The sequence below is a fragment of the Rhea americana genome, unplaced genomic scaffold (assembly GCF_003343005.1).
Source record: "Rhea americana isolate MKP2758 unplaced genomic scaffold, rheAme1 scaffold_32, whole genome shotgun sequence".
In the NCBI taxonomy this organism is placed as follows: Eukaryota; Metazoa; Chordata; class Aves; order Rheiformes; family Rheidae; genus Rhea; species Rhea americana.
In genome coordinates, this window is record NW_028186446.1 from 2723528 (window position 1) to 2738866 (window position 15339).

The 15339-nt window shown below is 39.1% G+C and overlaps 2 protein-coding genes across 3 annotated transcripts; one reads left to right on the top strand and one right to left on the bottom strand.

Moving 5' to 3' along the window:
• Window positions 1-6: 6 nt before the first annotated feature.
• GATAD1 (GATA zinc finger domain containing 1) lies at window positions 7-4780 on the top strand. Of its 2 annotated transcripts, XM_085310493.1 has the most exons (5): window positions 7-318; window positions 450-575; window positions 1218-1277; window positions 2963-3146; window positions 3889-4780. In XM_085310493.1, the coding sequence occupies exons 1-5, from the start codon at window positions 127-129 to the stop codon at window positions 4077-4079; spliced, it is 753 nt and encodes a 250-aa protein (XP_085166619.1). In that variant the 5' UTR covers window positions 7-126; the 3' UTR covers window positions 4080-4780. The 2 variants fall into 2 exon arrangements, with proteins under 2 accessions (XP_085166619.1, XP_085166620.1); XM_085310494.1 differs by lacking the exon at window positions 1218-1277.
• A 1610-nt stretch (window positions 4781-6390) lies between these two features.
• On the bottom strand, window positions 6391-15132 carry LOC146592717 (uncharacterized). Its single transcript, XM_085310566.1, has 10 exons — window positions 14952-15132; window positions 13854-14147; window positions 12396-12462; window positions 11322-11375; window positions 9959-10031; window positions 8976-9013; window positions 8808-8892; window positions 8025-8115; window positions 7471-7553; window positions 6391-6564 (listed from the first exon to the last, which is right to left on the bottom strand). Exons 1-10 carry the CDS (start codon window positions 15130-15132, stop codon window positions 6391-6393), a joined length of 1140 nt encoding a protein of 379 aa, XP_085166692.1.
• Between the last annotated feature and the right edge of the window lie 207 nt (window positions 15133-15339).

Below are 15339 nucleotides of genomic sequence, written 5' to 3' on the forward strand. Positions count from 1 at the left end.
CTCCCGCCGCCGCGACATCCGCCGCCGGCGGGAAGAGGCCGCGGCCGGGGCCGGCGGCGGCGGCAGCGCCGCGTTCCCGCGTGCGGCGGCTACGAGGGGCTGCGGGCCCCGGCGGGAACGCGGAGGATGCCGCTGGGGCTGAAGCCCACGTGCAGCGTGTGCCGCAGCACCTCCTCCTCCATGTGGAAGAAGGGCGGCCAAGGCGAGATCCTCTGCAACAACTGCACGGCCCGCTCCGCGCCGCCCGGGCCTGGCGCCTTCGCCACCACCTCGGCCGCCGCCCAGCACAGCAACGGCGGCGGCGGCGGCGGCAAGCAGGTGAGGCCGCGGCGCCGGCCGCGAGGGAGGGCGCCCGGGCCGGGCCGAGCCGAGCCGAGCCGAGCCGGGCCGGGCCAGCCCCGCGGCGCCTGTCCTACCTCCGCCCTCCTCCCCCCTTCTCTGCATCCTAGAGCAAGCAGGAAATCCACCGGCGGTCTGCGCGGCTGCGGAACACCAAGTACAAGTCAGCCCCTGCTGCGGAGAAGAAGGTTTCCACGAAAGGCAAAGGGAGGAGGCACATTTTCAAGTTAAAAAATGTAAGGCGGTGCGTGGCTTCCCCTGCCGCTCGCGGGTGGGGCGCGAAGGAGCGGGCTGCAGTGCCTCTTGCGGGCGGCGGCGCGGCGAGCCGGAGCTGTGGAAACGCTCCTTGCCCCGGAGCAGCGCTGCCGCAGCGCAGCCCCCGGCCGGGCCCGCCTCCCGCCCGCGGGATCGCGCTGCCTGACCCCGTCGTGCAGGATTTGGCAGCTCCGGCCGCAAAACCGGCGTTAAACCTGCGGAGCAAGTGGCTGTGATGTCGGGGCCAGAGTTGAGTTGTATTCGTGAGCGGCCCGGGTGAGCCTGCCTTCCCGATCCGCTGCGAACTCAGGTCCCGAGCGGAGGGAAATCAGGACGGCCCCCGTCCTTCAGCCACGCTTCTTAAGCGAAGGAGGGTTTTTTGTAAAMTACAAAACCAGTGATGTGAATTTAGTATTAGTCTTTCTGTTTTAAGTCTTGAGAATGAAAATGTTAATTATTTGAATTTTTAAAGTACAAATATTTTAAATGTTTGCACTCGTTTATTTCCTAATTTCCATCAGTATGCCTTCTTTCTAAACGGAGAAAAAAAGAAAAGGAATTAACATTACATGCCRTGTTTGTGCTAACACTGTTGACCTTCTGTTTCTGTGTTGTTTCCTTAGCCCATTAAGGCTCCTGAATCTGTATCCACTATAATTACAGCAGAATCAATCTTTTATAAGGTATGGTTTATGCAAGTCCATTTGAAAAATGGATCTTGCTGTTTCTATTTCCAATTTCAAAAGTTAATGCAAATAATGAAAGCGCTAAGGAAGTATTTACAGAAACTGTTTTTTCTTTCCTAGCAATATATGTAGTATTTTGTTCTGGTTTATGGCACTGCCATTGAGGCTTGTAAGGTAGCTTATTCCAGTAGTTATTATTGTCTCATTTTTTAGTTCTAAGAAGATGCGTGTCATTGCGTTAGTAATTAATGCCATCAAGATTTTTTAAATTACATTTGCTTAAATKAATGAGTAAATGAAAATTCTTAACTTTCACTGTGCTGATACCAAGCAAAACTGACCATAGCTGATGATAACTTAAATGTATGTGATGTTTTCTATTTTAAACACATATAGTAGTGCAGGTGGTAGGTTGCCCTGCCTTAACATCTGAACTTGCTCCGCTCTCAAAGCTGCGTGCAAGCAGTCTCAGGCAGCCAGGAAACAGGATCTGTCAAACGTTCCAAGGAAAGCAGAAGCTGGTCGCCTTCTCACATTTCATGTTGTAGAGCATTTTTAGCAGCACCCAAGATGTTAGTGTTTTGAAGTTCTGAAATTTGCTTTCCAGTAGAATAACCAACCTTTTGAGACCTTTTTCCCCAAGAAGAAAACAGTCAGGATAGCCAGAAGCCAAATGCTGGAAAAACACTTGAGAAGTGGGGGACCGAGTTTCCTTATACTCACTAGAGACCTGATGCTGCATGCCACACTTGCCAGTTGAATTTCTATTTTGCTGTTGCTTGCTTTGGAAGAGAATTGGTATCTTTTCTTGTGTTTTTTGTTTTTATCAGAAATTCCTGAGAATTATTGCAGAAGCTCTATCTAACCTKTATGCAAAACATGTCTGTTTTTATACTTTGATGCTTTTTGTGAAAGGTAACTRGTTGTCTTTTTGTTTGTGTGTTCTTTTTTTCCATTTTAAGAACAAAACTCTGCTGTATGATTCATRGCAAACACTATTCTTCATGGTGCAAACACTGCCTTGTGCTGTGTGACGCTACTGTAACATGAACTGCTGCTGCCATTGTTGTGCAGCATCATGCACATTACAGAGCGCCATGTAAAATGGTTGAGCCTTGGCAATAGCAGGATGTGGGTCTGTGTTTTGGGACTTGATTGCGCACAGATGGGTACACTCGTCTTCATATGCAAAAAACTACTTTTCCWGTACACACAGCTTATTGCTGTTACTATTTCTAGATGGCATCAGACTCGCTGCTCTACCTCTGACAGAATGAAACCGTTGCCATTGCCACCCTGCAGACAGGAGGCATAACAGTCCACAGAGAGGGAAGGAGTGGAACAGCTGAGCCATCTGTTTCTTTGAAGATAGATGAGGCCAGGTTGCTTCTGCCGTGGCACTTTGAGCCCACAGTAGACCATGTGGAACTGCCTGTTTGGTTTCAGAAGCTATTCTGCGACCAAATGCAGACTGCTAGACATTAGGTAATTGTGCATAAGCTGTGCTCATGGCTCTGTAGATGAGACAGCACTTGATACAAGGTGACACCACCTTCCCTTTGCATGTAGCTGAATTAAGATGGTCTTTTGAGACTGGGGTAGCTTGAGATAATATAAGATACTCAGTGTGAAGCTTCTAAAATCAGATTGCTTTATTTATTTATCATTTGTATGTTTTCTAGGGTGTGTACTATCAAATTGGAGATGTTGTTTCAGTGGTTGATGAGCAGGATGGAAAAACATACTATGCTCAGATCCGTGGGTTTATTCAGGACCAATACTGTGAAAAGAGCGCTGCACTAACCTGGCTCATTCCAACACAAGCCAGCCCCAAAGATTGTTTTGATGCTGCATCTTATATCATAGGTAATCTCTAAGCCATCACCTTCTGCAACTTTGTCGTGCCTCAGCTGATGCAGAGTTGTAATTTTTAAATKAACTTTTTTTAATTTGTCAAAATCATTTATATAATTGCCACATTTTTAGATCCTAATCCTGTAAATATTTATCTCACTTGAGTAACATTTTATATGTGCATGTTTTTGTGTGTGTATATATACATATATATACATATATATATATATATGTATGTATGTGTGTGTAAGTGGTACTACTACAATGAGTGGTATTATTTACTTATGTGTGCTTACAAGCACACTTACAGTCTTGCTACTTTGAGGATCAAATTATTCCTCCATAGCTAGAATCAAAGTTGTTACAGTATAAACCTGATATAGTAGGCAAGCTGTTTCTTTTAAAGTGATCTGAATTAGCTAGTCTTCATCCTGGGTACTTAGAATGGATAGAATGTAAGCACTAGCATAGCAAGTGCTCTATAACTGATTATAAAATTACTAATATTTTGGGAAAATCAGTTTGACAGGCAGGCCTTCAAAAACAAATGCTTCAAAAAGAAAAGAAAATAGTACTGAGAAGAAATGTAGAGGTTTCTTACATAGTAYTTGAGGCTACTTTGCTGGCAATGTCATTGATTGAAATAGCATATTCTGTGAGGGATTTCGGCTGTTGTTGCATATTACATAGTTCTTGGATGCTCCAGTTTCAAGCCTTTGAATTTTGACTTTGGGGATTATTTGTTTCTTCCTAGGACCAGAAGAAGATCTCCCAAGGAAAATGGAATATTTGGAATTTGTTTGTCACGCACCCTCAGAATATTTCAAATCTCGATCATCTCCCTTCCCTACTGTTCCTACAAGACCAGAGAAAGGCTATATATGGACTCATGTGGGACCTACTCCAGCAATCTCCATTAAAGAAACTGTTACCAATAACTTATAATTTTTTTAAAAAGGAATACTCTGGACTAGTTATTTTGGGTGTATTCTCAGGTCTGTGAACCCCATACAAGAAGTTTTAAAAAAATTATAAAAGGTTCAGGTTACTTCATGGACTGTGGTACTTATTTTAAGTTACATCAGATCTTTAAAGTGGAAGTTCTCTTTCTGTTTGATGTGTTTTTTCCATGTTTCATTCTTCAGTTATTGTTGCTCAGCTACAAATTTTATCTTCCAGTTCAGTAAGGATATGAATGACTTAAAGTTGCCTTTAATGTTGTTATTTTCTAACTTATTTCCAGTAAATGAGTTACAATCCATACTTCTAATCATCCAGCGCTTTATTTACTTCTTTAACATAGTTTACTATGACTGTAATTTGTGGGTTTTTTCCTAAAAATAACTTAAGACTAGTTTCAAATAAACACTTTTGAGGCTCTAAACTTGAGCAGTGATGCAGTTAAGCTTTCTGTTGCACTAGAGAGAAGTGATCTCCTTTGATATTTGTTCTTTAAACTAGAATCTGTTTTCATAGCGGTATGTACAATATGGCTGTGGTCTGTTCAGCTGTCCTCTTTTAAAGGAAGTTTGTTCAGCTGAATCTAAAAAATGTGTACCTATGTAGCTTTCTGCTGAACTTTATTTACACTTGGGGATATATTTCTTATTAAGATGGACACAAATTAAAGAACTAATGTTCTTTGACTGTACTGTCCTGGCCTCCTTGTGGCAGAAATGCATCTTATTTCCAGAGCAAGCCAATACTGACACGATTTGAGTTCAGTGTTGTTGCTACCTGTGTGTTAGCTTAGCCTCTTAAATTTGAGTTCARATTCTTTTTTCCATCTTTGCAGTTAATGATGGTTAAAATAAAACAAAATAAAATAAAAGCTAGACTAAAAAATATAGTTGCTAAGGAAAGACTAATACTATACTTTGATAGTCTCAGTATATGGATGAAAATATTTCAATAGAAAAACTTGGAAAATACTAGAGCTTATATAAAGGTATGCCATTGAATAGAAACCATATAGTTCACATTAAAGTTTTATGCACTAAACATTTTACAAGCCAAATAGATCAAAACACTATAAGGTGTGCTTAGATGATCCAAACTCCCTGTGTTTAGTGTTTCCTGCTGCCCATGTAGCGTAAGAGATGTGTGGAATACAGATCCTCCAAACATGGTCTTATAGTTAGCTTTACAGATCTTATCAGCTTTTTTGACTTACGTATCCATAGCACTCAAAACTCACAAATCAACTTGATTGTGTGAAAGTCTGTAAAAATTGCACTAGAGTTATGTTTTAACATCATGGAAAGCTTTGATTTACTTTGRAATACMTGTTGAAAGTGTCTCGATTACTGATGATGTTTAATCATCAGTAATTTTCTAGGTCTCAGTATCAGTATCTGGTTCCTGCTGTCAGGAACCAGATACATCTGCTTCAGCTTGCTGCCTCAGTTCTCCCCTCTTCAAGTACAACAAAGAATATTCAACCTTAAGGGAATAAATGCTGAATTTAAGGGATTCTGTCAATAGCTCAAAATGTCTCGGGTTGCCTTAGAGGTGTCTAGTTCAAGTGGCCRTAACTATTATCAAGTGGCCTGAGGAGTTTTCAGAAAGTAGGGATCATGCTACATCCTTCATACCTTCAAAATGTAAGAAAGCAATTGGTAGCACTTTTATTTTGCTAATAAAGAGTTAAATCTCATATAACTTTAGTTGCTACAGACATTTCAGATATACACATTCATGTTCAGAATGTTACAGTAATGGTGACAGGTGAAGGTGACTTCACTCYGGGCCTTCAGACCTAGGTGTCCGTTCTCCGCTTCCTTTTGATTTTTGTGTAGCTGATACTTCTTAATTTAATTAAGAAGAATCAGAAAGTAAAAATAATGATTCTTAAAATATATTTACAGTAATCAGAGTGACCCCCCCCCCAAATGTTTTGTCTCCTCTCCTTACTCTGCAGTCTGCAAGCTTTTCACATGGGATTCTCTCATTATTCCTCATCTTTAGTAACTCTGAGTTGCATTTTTGTTAATAAATGTGACATCATTCATGAGAGTGACCCTAAACCTTGTGGTCACACCATCTCATCAGCAAGGTAACATATTTTATAGATTAGCATAGTACATTATGGCACACACACCCTACTCCTCCCCCATCCTTTTAATACCTATTTCTACAATAGGTTCTGTTGTCTTGTTCTAAGACCATTTTTTGTCTATAAGAAGATTTATACAAAAATGCATCCTGTAATCTCTGCCAGCATGTGTGATTTGTCTGAACTGACATGCACCTTCCTTTAGTACAGGAATGAAAGAAAAGCGCTTAATGGTACGTCATCAACTAACAGCAAAGTAAAGAAGAATAGCATAGCAATGTGTATGTAAAGCTTCCATGCTGCCAGAATATAATTCACAGAGGCATGATCCTTTGTGGATTGTCTTTCAAGCTCAGTTACCATCTTCATCAAATCCTTGTAGGAAGAGGAGAGAGGAAAAAAGTGCTTATGTTCATTTTTGCTTTTTTGGGGGGTTCTACAATTTACACAAAATTTAAAGTCCTTGCTATTTGCCCTTATTTAGAGATAAATGATAAATAAAATAGACAATTTAGAGAAATGTCAATGTGTGATTTGCAGTTTTTGAAGTTTCAGTTTCTCAGAATAACTGGAATTCCRTATTAATGATGAGGGGAAAGTCATAAACCTTCTCCAGCAGGGACAATAACTGCTTATTAAGTCCTCATGATGGCAAATTTTTTTTTAGGCAGTGGACCACAACCAATTAATGGTAGTGAGAAAGAATATTAAGAAAAAAAATATTACTGGGGGAAGTAATATTCCCGTACTGCTCCACTACTTTCCTTGGAGACCGGGGTACTTTATAACTGGAGTCTATTTGGGATTTGCCATGGGTTCTCACATGTTTAGATGCACATACTCCCCTCTAACTACAACMAAAAGAGCAGGCAACAGTAGCACCCCTTATATCTAGAAATTCATGGCAGCTTACAATCATCAGCAGTGAAATATGAGTAGTTTGGAAATCACTRTTGTATTTTCATAGCAAAGTGAAATATCCACCTGCTTTTGCAGATAAAAAGTGTACCTTGTTATTTGCTTCACCATTCTGTATTTAAAAATTGGGGTGGGGGGGGGAGAGGTTTGCCTTTCTACAGAACAGGCCTAAGAAAGTGGCCAGTTTTGCAGATAGGCAGATCTCAGCATCTTCCCATGTCAAATAGCAGTTCATACTGAGAGAGCTGCCTGCCTGCAGGATTGGGGAACCCTATGTTAGACATGAAGTTTGAAAGTTTAAGCAAAAAAGATGGTAGCGAGATAATGTCTTTAAAAAGCATGCCATATAAATGTTTTACTTACCAGAGCAAAGAACAGGATTCCAAATACAGCATATATAACCTGGAGCTTCTGTAAGAAAAGGCAACAATTTGTAACCACTGCCACTATGAAATGAAAGCTAGAATACAATAAAAAGTGACATCCCTCAYTGTATTTAAATCAATAGCAGCATTAAATCTAAGAAAGGCATAATCTGGTCAGTTAAAAAAGATACAGCAAAGATAAGACTATCAAATGATGTAGTAAAGTAGAAACTTTAGAAACCTATCTAACCACCCAGTCTTACTATTTATTAAGAATGAAATAGGAAACAATCAATCACACTGAAAAAAGGCTAATGAGCAGTTGATTAAACATAAAACTTGCCATCTAAACATTTTTGCCACTTTCCTCACTACGTAAAAAGGACTTTAATAGAGAAAAGGACTTCTGCATTTAAACATGTTTATGGCATTTAATGCAGTATCATARGAAGCTACTGATACTACCCAATGCAGATATAGTGATTATAGGTACTGTATAAAATAAACTAACGCATAGCAGTGAATCTCACAAGCACACATCAAGTAAACCACTTACAGATGAATTTATAAGTAAATGAACAACTGCTCCAATAATCAGCAGGTTGCTTGATATGACTGACATGTTCATGCTTGTCAGGGTTTTCTGAGGACAGCAAACACAGTAAGAGCGTCTGTAGTTGCCATTGGCCAACACATCTTTGACTTAAAAAAAAATTACATGTTGCTCAGGGCTGATGATTAATAAACTAACATTAATGGCATACAGTAACAATAAATCCTGAGATTACTACTGCCAGTTTAGCCTTCTGCTCCCCTTKCTGGTCTGTTAATAAGCTAAATAATTCTCTAAAACACATTTAATTAATTTCCAACTCTGTGAAGGGTCTATTTTTGCCAGCTTCCTAAACTGACTTCCAACTGCTGCTGCTGTCCTATTGATACTCATCAACATTTCTGAGTGATGCTCTAAGGGAAGAACAACTAAATGGTAATAAGTTCATGAGTAACATCAGACTACCCTCCACCTATGCACATTTGGATTCTCTCACCCTTACTATAGCACACCTGTACAGAGGAAAATGAAACTGGTATAGAGATGTGCAGAAACACAGGATCACATTTAGTACCACAGTTCTTAGGTCAGACTGTTCTCAGCTTTTTCACTTACCTTTTTTTTTAAAAAAGTATGAGCRTTGCTAGTCTTGGTGAGGCAAACAAAGCTAGTAGACATAATGGCAAGACATTGAGTGACTCAAAAGGATAAGACAGATATAAAAATGTCATTAAAATCATGAAAACATAGATTTTGTTACATAATCCATTAATGGTACTTACTTTTGTCATCAGAGCAAGTACAATCAGTAACAGGGTTGCAAATGCAGTTATTCCTCCAACTTGCATTAAAGTTGTATCATGGGAACTAAGACATAAGATGCAGTTTATTATCTAAAAGTGCTCAAGAAGAATGCAAGATAGCAAAATAAAAATACTTAAAAGACTTACTCTGAAATAATTCCAAGTATTATACTTCCGATTACTGTCTAAGAAGACAAAAAGGATCTTTTCAGAGAGTTATAGAACAACCTGCCTTAATAAACACTAAGTATTTTTATTTTAGTTCTTGATTATARTGGAATGTGCTAAAAATACTCCAAATTGGGCAGGATTCTGGTGGTAAGGTCCATAAATCTTTTATTAAATCATTATAACTTTATATGTAAAGTATGTGAACAATTTCACTGTCCTGTTTCTTCACCATTCATAATATCAACCAGTAACATAGGAATAATGAATGATTTTCCACAGAGCATTTTATGTCTATATCGCTAACATCACTGAAAGAATGGGACGTCTGAGAGCAATTTCTCTTTCTAAGGACTTCTTCTATTAGGAAAATGGAGGACAAAAGGAAGACTTACGAAATGGACTTAACAACAGAAGGGATAACATAGGATCCCATAGGGGCAGGATTTGATGGCCTGCAGCTGAATGATCTGAGCTCACCCAATACTATACTGTCTTTTCCCGTTTTCACCTCTACTCTCCTATGCCAAAATTTAGGYAGGTTCATTTTTGCATCCTCGTACTGTGAATGGATACACTACTGCTACATTTATTGCTTTGTGTTGAGCTTCAGAGCTTTTTGAACAGACTTTTATTTTTAGTTCTRAAGATGGAACATGTAGMTAAGACCTAAAGTTACTAATGTATTGAGCAATGCACAGAACATCTGCAGTATGCTCTGAGGTCTTAGGGTTTCATCCACCTGTAGCAAGAAAATATCATTTTTGTAATTGCAGGAAATCAGTWTTATTCAGTACCTTTGCCTTGCAGAACAGAAAAAAAAAAGTTTTCAAGAGAGAAGTAAGGCAGACACTTTTTTCAGAACAAAGTTTTGACTAAGGTGAATGTTTACTTTTGTGTCTATATAGGAGGAATAAAAGAGCTTGAAAAGGAAAAATCATGGACTGCAACAATATACTTACCCCTAAGAAGGTGTAAGTGGCATTCTCTAAAATAATTTTGTTGTAAATTGTATGCAGGATAATAACAGCAACACTTGTCCCATTTTAAAAAAAGGAAAAAAAAGCAAATAAAACATTTTTAGTGACTGATAATTCAAGCAAATATAGCAAATAAGTAAAATGTTTTATTGTTGAAAGGAAAACATTCAGATTTCAAATGTCTACTAAATATTCTATTACCTATTCAATATATTTTTATGTTATAAAAGTGGAATCTTTGTTATACAAAGTCATACTAGTTGAAATAAAGAAATGACTCACTTGGGAGATATATGCATAAATCATTTAGCTAAATGGGTTATTTGTTCTCAGGTATTTGTCATATATTTGTAGGTACATTAAAACCATAGTTGGGGTGCAAACTAAACAATTTTTTTACTTCTAACCTGCCCAAGTGATCATCATTGAAGATTTGAAGATTTGTATTAGAAGGCTGGACTAAAGGGAAAAACACAGATTAAAAACACAGGGCCAGCTTTTCCAGAAGATGTTATTTATACCTATGAACTTTCTGATAAGCAGTATACCAGCATACCCAGGGTTTTTACATTTTAACAAAGGTCTTTTTTCTTCTGCTGCTTTTCCTGTACCTCTGCATCTCATTCCAACACCTGAGCACTGTGAATAGAGCTACGCAGCCCAGCACTGGCAGCCTTCAGCAGGCAGGATGGGAGCCAGCTGCAGAATGGGAGCCAGTTTACAGATCCTGCCTTAGAAAGAGCAGTTTATTTTAGCAGTTTCTTTTCTTTTCCCTCCTCTCCTCTCCCTGTCCAATAAGCCCCAGCAGTTAGGTTTTCCTTATCTTACATTCAACTCCTCACCAAGTGTAGCAGTGAGAGCTAATGGATCATGCGCAGTCCTGATCTTGCAGAGAAGCTAAAATGTCTGCAATTGGTACGACAGACTAGCACACACCACTTCAACTTTTTCCAACTATTTCAAGTATTGGCTTGAGTGAAAAGCACTTTCAAAAGACAATGAAAAACCTAACAGTCACTAAATGGAAGATTACTTTATAGTTTTCAGCATACAGTGCAAGGTATATACCTATTTTCTACCCTCATATTGCAATTCCGGCCTTCAATGGAGAAAAAAGGATATTGAATAAGAGTTGAAGAGAAGAGAAAGTGGACAAGAAATAAGTTTGTTTCCTTCTCATGCCATAATCCTACCAACCAACAAAAACAAAAGAGGTAGGAAGAGAAGTAGCAGAATACTGATCTGATCCGCTCTGGGAAAGGTACCAAGTGGTACTGTTAATAAGCTCTCAGTTCATAACATTTACCTGAACTAGTAGTCTGGTGCATCACTTCCAGGTACTTACATGGGTGCAAGAAAAAGCCACAAATACTTCTGCAGCTTCCAGATTACTCTGGTCCTAGGGAAGGACAAAGCTGTAGTTACAGCATCCTACATATAAATATATGTAAATATATACATAAATACATACATCTCAGCCTGACCACCGACTCCAAAGCATTGCCAGAATTTAATTGAATAAAAACTATCCCTTATCYCCCTCTGTGCTCAGTATAATTTTCCTGAGATTTCTTTGAATGCTTCTCAAACCCAAAATGCTCTCCTCACATCCACAGTTCCCAGAGTGCCAGTAAACACTTAGTGATGACTGAGTGATGAACAGTAACAGACAAATAACAGTGATGAACAGTAACATTTTTTTATGTTGAACAAGGTATATAGCATGATTTATCATGCCTAGATTACAAAATCTGTGCCAGTGATCATCTCCGATGCTGTCTGGAGCCTTTGTGCTAAACGTGAAAAGGTTTACGCAGAGGGAGTGCTCTTCCTTCCACATTTAGAATGCCCATCTAACGTCCATTCAACAGATTTGTGGGCAGTCTTATTTCCCTTACAATGCTGAAACAGTGAGGAGATGAAAAACAGCTGTTTCCTTCTAGAGACAGACAGCCATTCTCTGCTTTTATAACATTTTCACTAGCAAATACACATAGTTCTTACATCTCAGAAACCTATAAAAGAACACCAGTCACCTTCCTCAGAGCTGCATATCTGCTATGCATGAGGCCATGTAGTCATAACAGCAATCTGTATTGTCCAATTCATGCAAAACAAGCAGGCTCCAATCTGTTTTGGTGTAAAGCAGCCCCTCGTATTTTCCCTTTTTTTAACCTGTTAGCTATTTGCTTGAACTTCTGGATCTCARTCTTCTAGCTACAAAGGAAAAAAGYACTCCAAACCTGTGTTCCTCTGAGAAGTGTGCTGCAARGAAACTGCAAGAGYACAAATTGGTCAAATAGCACTGTGGCTGTGACCAGCTATTACACAACTGTAGAATAATGAGATCTCATTTCCCTGTATTTCCCATATGACTGTGTTAGGGGAAGACACACTCCAGGCACTTACTTAAACTTACCAGCATATAAGTCCCACTGATATAGCTAGATGAAATGTGGTAAAACAATACACTTTCATGCTGAAACCTGAAGAATGTAGACAATGTTATTTCATCAATATAGTAAGACTCATGTATAAAACCATACTATGCCAAGAATAAATGCTGAAAGGGTGAAATGTCTCTGTCTTTCTTTTTAAAAGTCAGAATTGTCTARCAGAAGAAGACACAGTGACTCCAAAAGGTGCTAGCTGTGGATGAATTTCTCATTCAGCAGGTGTGTATACAACATACATGTGGTTGTGGAGTGTGGCTTCTGATATCTCTGTTATCTTAACATGGYTGATGTTTAGCCAACAACTGTAGAATGGATTTTAAGGCCCTATATTTACTTYGACATTTTGCTTAATTCTAAATAGTCAGAAATTGGCTTCCTGGTCTTTGCTAAGCTTTAGCTAGGGTATACTACTTCCTCGCTTGCTGCTGTGCTTGACCTACGTTGTCAGGATGAGATTCAGTCATACACCGTGATAAAGTCTTGATGCACACATAAATCAGGAGCTGAGTATCTATGCCTAATGTTCCTTTGAGTTAGTGCATATTTTAGTCTTTATATTTACAATGTATATTATACAAGGAACAAAGATCACTTTTATTGTGRTTGCTGCTATATTGTGCCTAATGATTAACAAAGGCCTTAATGGCCTTACAGAAGTGAGAATAAAAATACAAATAGATGTAGTACTGTAGTTTCATCTAATACCTTACGGAATATGAAAGATATACAAATAAAGTATAGTTTTTACCTATTACCATCCAGACAGAACTGGTACATCTCTTAGCTAAATGAATCCATCTCTCCAGAACTATGGAAATAACTCAAACTAGACATCTGTTTGACTCTTAACTAGGCATGCACTTATCGAACTTTGAGCACAGGTCTGTTTTACAAACAGACCTGCTCTTAAGTGTGAGCCAGAAATACTCATTTTCATAGGCAGGTTAGATCAAACACAAGATAAAATAGAGTGGTATGTGAAGACTGGATTTAAGATTTTGGGAATCTTTGGATTAGAARCACAGCCAAAGGGTATGTACAGAGTATCATCAAAGGATGACTACAAGGGCAAGGTGTTATTCCAGTGGAAATATTCAAAAATAGTAATGATTTGGTATTTGGTATACATCTCCCCTTCCAACTAAGGCTCAGCTAAAGAGACTAAAAGTACACTTGCTGTCTACATGGCATTGACCAGAACTCTGCAAGCAAGAGTGCAAGCAGTACATATGGAGCATATACCATATATACATGAACACATCTAGGAAAATGAACATGCTCTCACAAGCCTAAATGCTTTTATTTTGAACAATAAAGACAATTTTGTACAGAATCCTGCAACAGTTCACAGCAGAATATTGTACTGGTGCTTCTCCCTTTCTCTCTCTTTCACACAAACTCACACAGTCACACTTACTTACCTTCAGGAATATGATACATATTATTTTTTTGACCATTTCTAGTTGAAAATTCAGACATTGCCATGCCATCTAGAGACTCCCTATTGCACATACTCTGGGCTGATGGGGAATTCCTGCTTGCTGGTGGTCCTCTGTGTTGTTGCATTTGGTCTACAGCTTCAGAGAGTTCCTCTCTCTTTGGTGGCATGGGTTTGCAAACTTGAGAGTCTTCACTGACAATAACAACTTCCTCACGGGCAACAACAGCTTGAGGAGATTCATACATCCTCATGAAATCCTGAAGAACTTGGATGTCTGTTAAATGAAAAAATAAGTATAACTAGAACTGAATGGTAGATATGAAGGTGGCTTCTATCTGAAAACATCCCAAATATAACATCCTGCGCACTGACCCTGTAACTGACCCAGAAAAGCACACCCAAGTATCTATTTGCATACCAATTGCAATTTGGCACTCCATCAAAACCTTCTGAACCCTTTTGTTCACAGAGAACATGGGAAGAGTATCTCACCTCTCTCAGGAAGTGATTAAATATTACATTCTAGKTTTTTTTTCAGATGCAAATCTCCTTCCAGAAGTTCCTGCTTGCCACCACACCCCCAGCCTACATTTGTGGTCCCTATTCCCACTTCTTTGCTGAAGATCATCACTTTTCAGCCATATCAATTTAGTCTTTTTTTGTAACCAGATCTCTTAACTGCTCCAGGATCAAAACACACATGCATTTTTTTCTTAACACAGATCTTCCTCTAGGTGAGATCAACAGCCAAGTTTTCTGTTTGTCTTCAGGATGTCARACTTACATAATCCTCTCTAGGGTATGTAGGATCTTTTATACAGATGTTATACAGATCTTAAAGAGCCCTTTCTTTCTGAAAAGATCCTACATTTTGATAAGATCACAACATAAGACAGCTTGTGACCAGGCAGCTGAAATACATAAGCAGAATTTGGGAACCTCTTAGCTCTCAAACTCTCAAATTTCAGCAGTCCGCTAAGAATAAAATACTCTGTCCTGCCATGTTCATCAAGCTGCCTCTCTCCAGAAAATGCATTTCCCACACTACGGGAGTCCACGCATTGAATTTTCCAGTTACCTTTCCTCAAGCATTTAGTGCATCGCAGAATGACAGTGTTGTTCTGGTGGGTTTCAGAAGGACTGCTCTTTTCTGCTTCCAGTAGACGTAYGTAGTATGTCAAGAGAGGTTCCCTCTCTGCTCTTTTGATGAGTTGCTCCTTCTGGCAGGTTTTCTCTGACTGAAAGTGTCTTTCTTTCATACTGGCTTTAGTTCTCAGCTGGCTCCTTTCGTCCAAGTTATCTTTCACCTTCCAAAATATCATAAAGAAAACAATGAGAGACTCTTCACTCCAGAGCAAGAATCTTCTTACAGTGTCAAAATGAAAGACCAAGGGAAAGCTTTGTCAATATTTCTCAAAAAGCAAGATCTTTATCTAGGAGAGCTTGGTGATCTGTATGCACCTAYG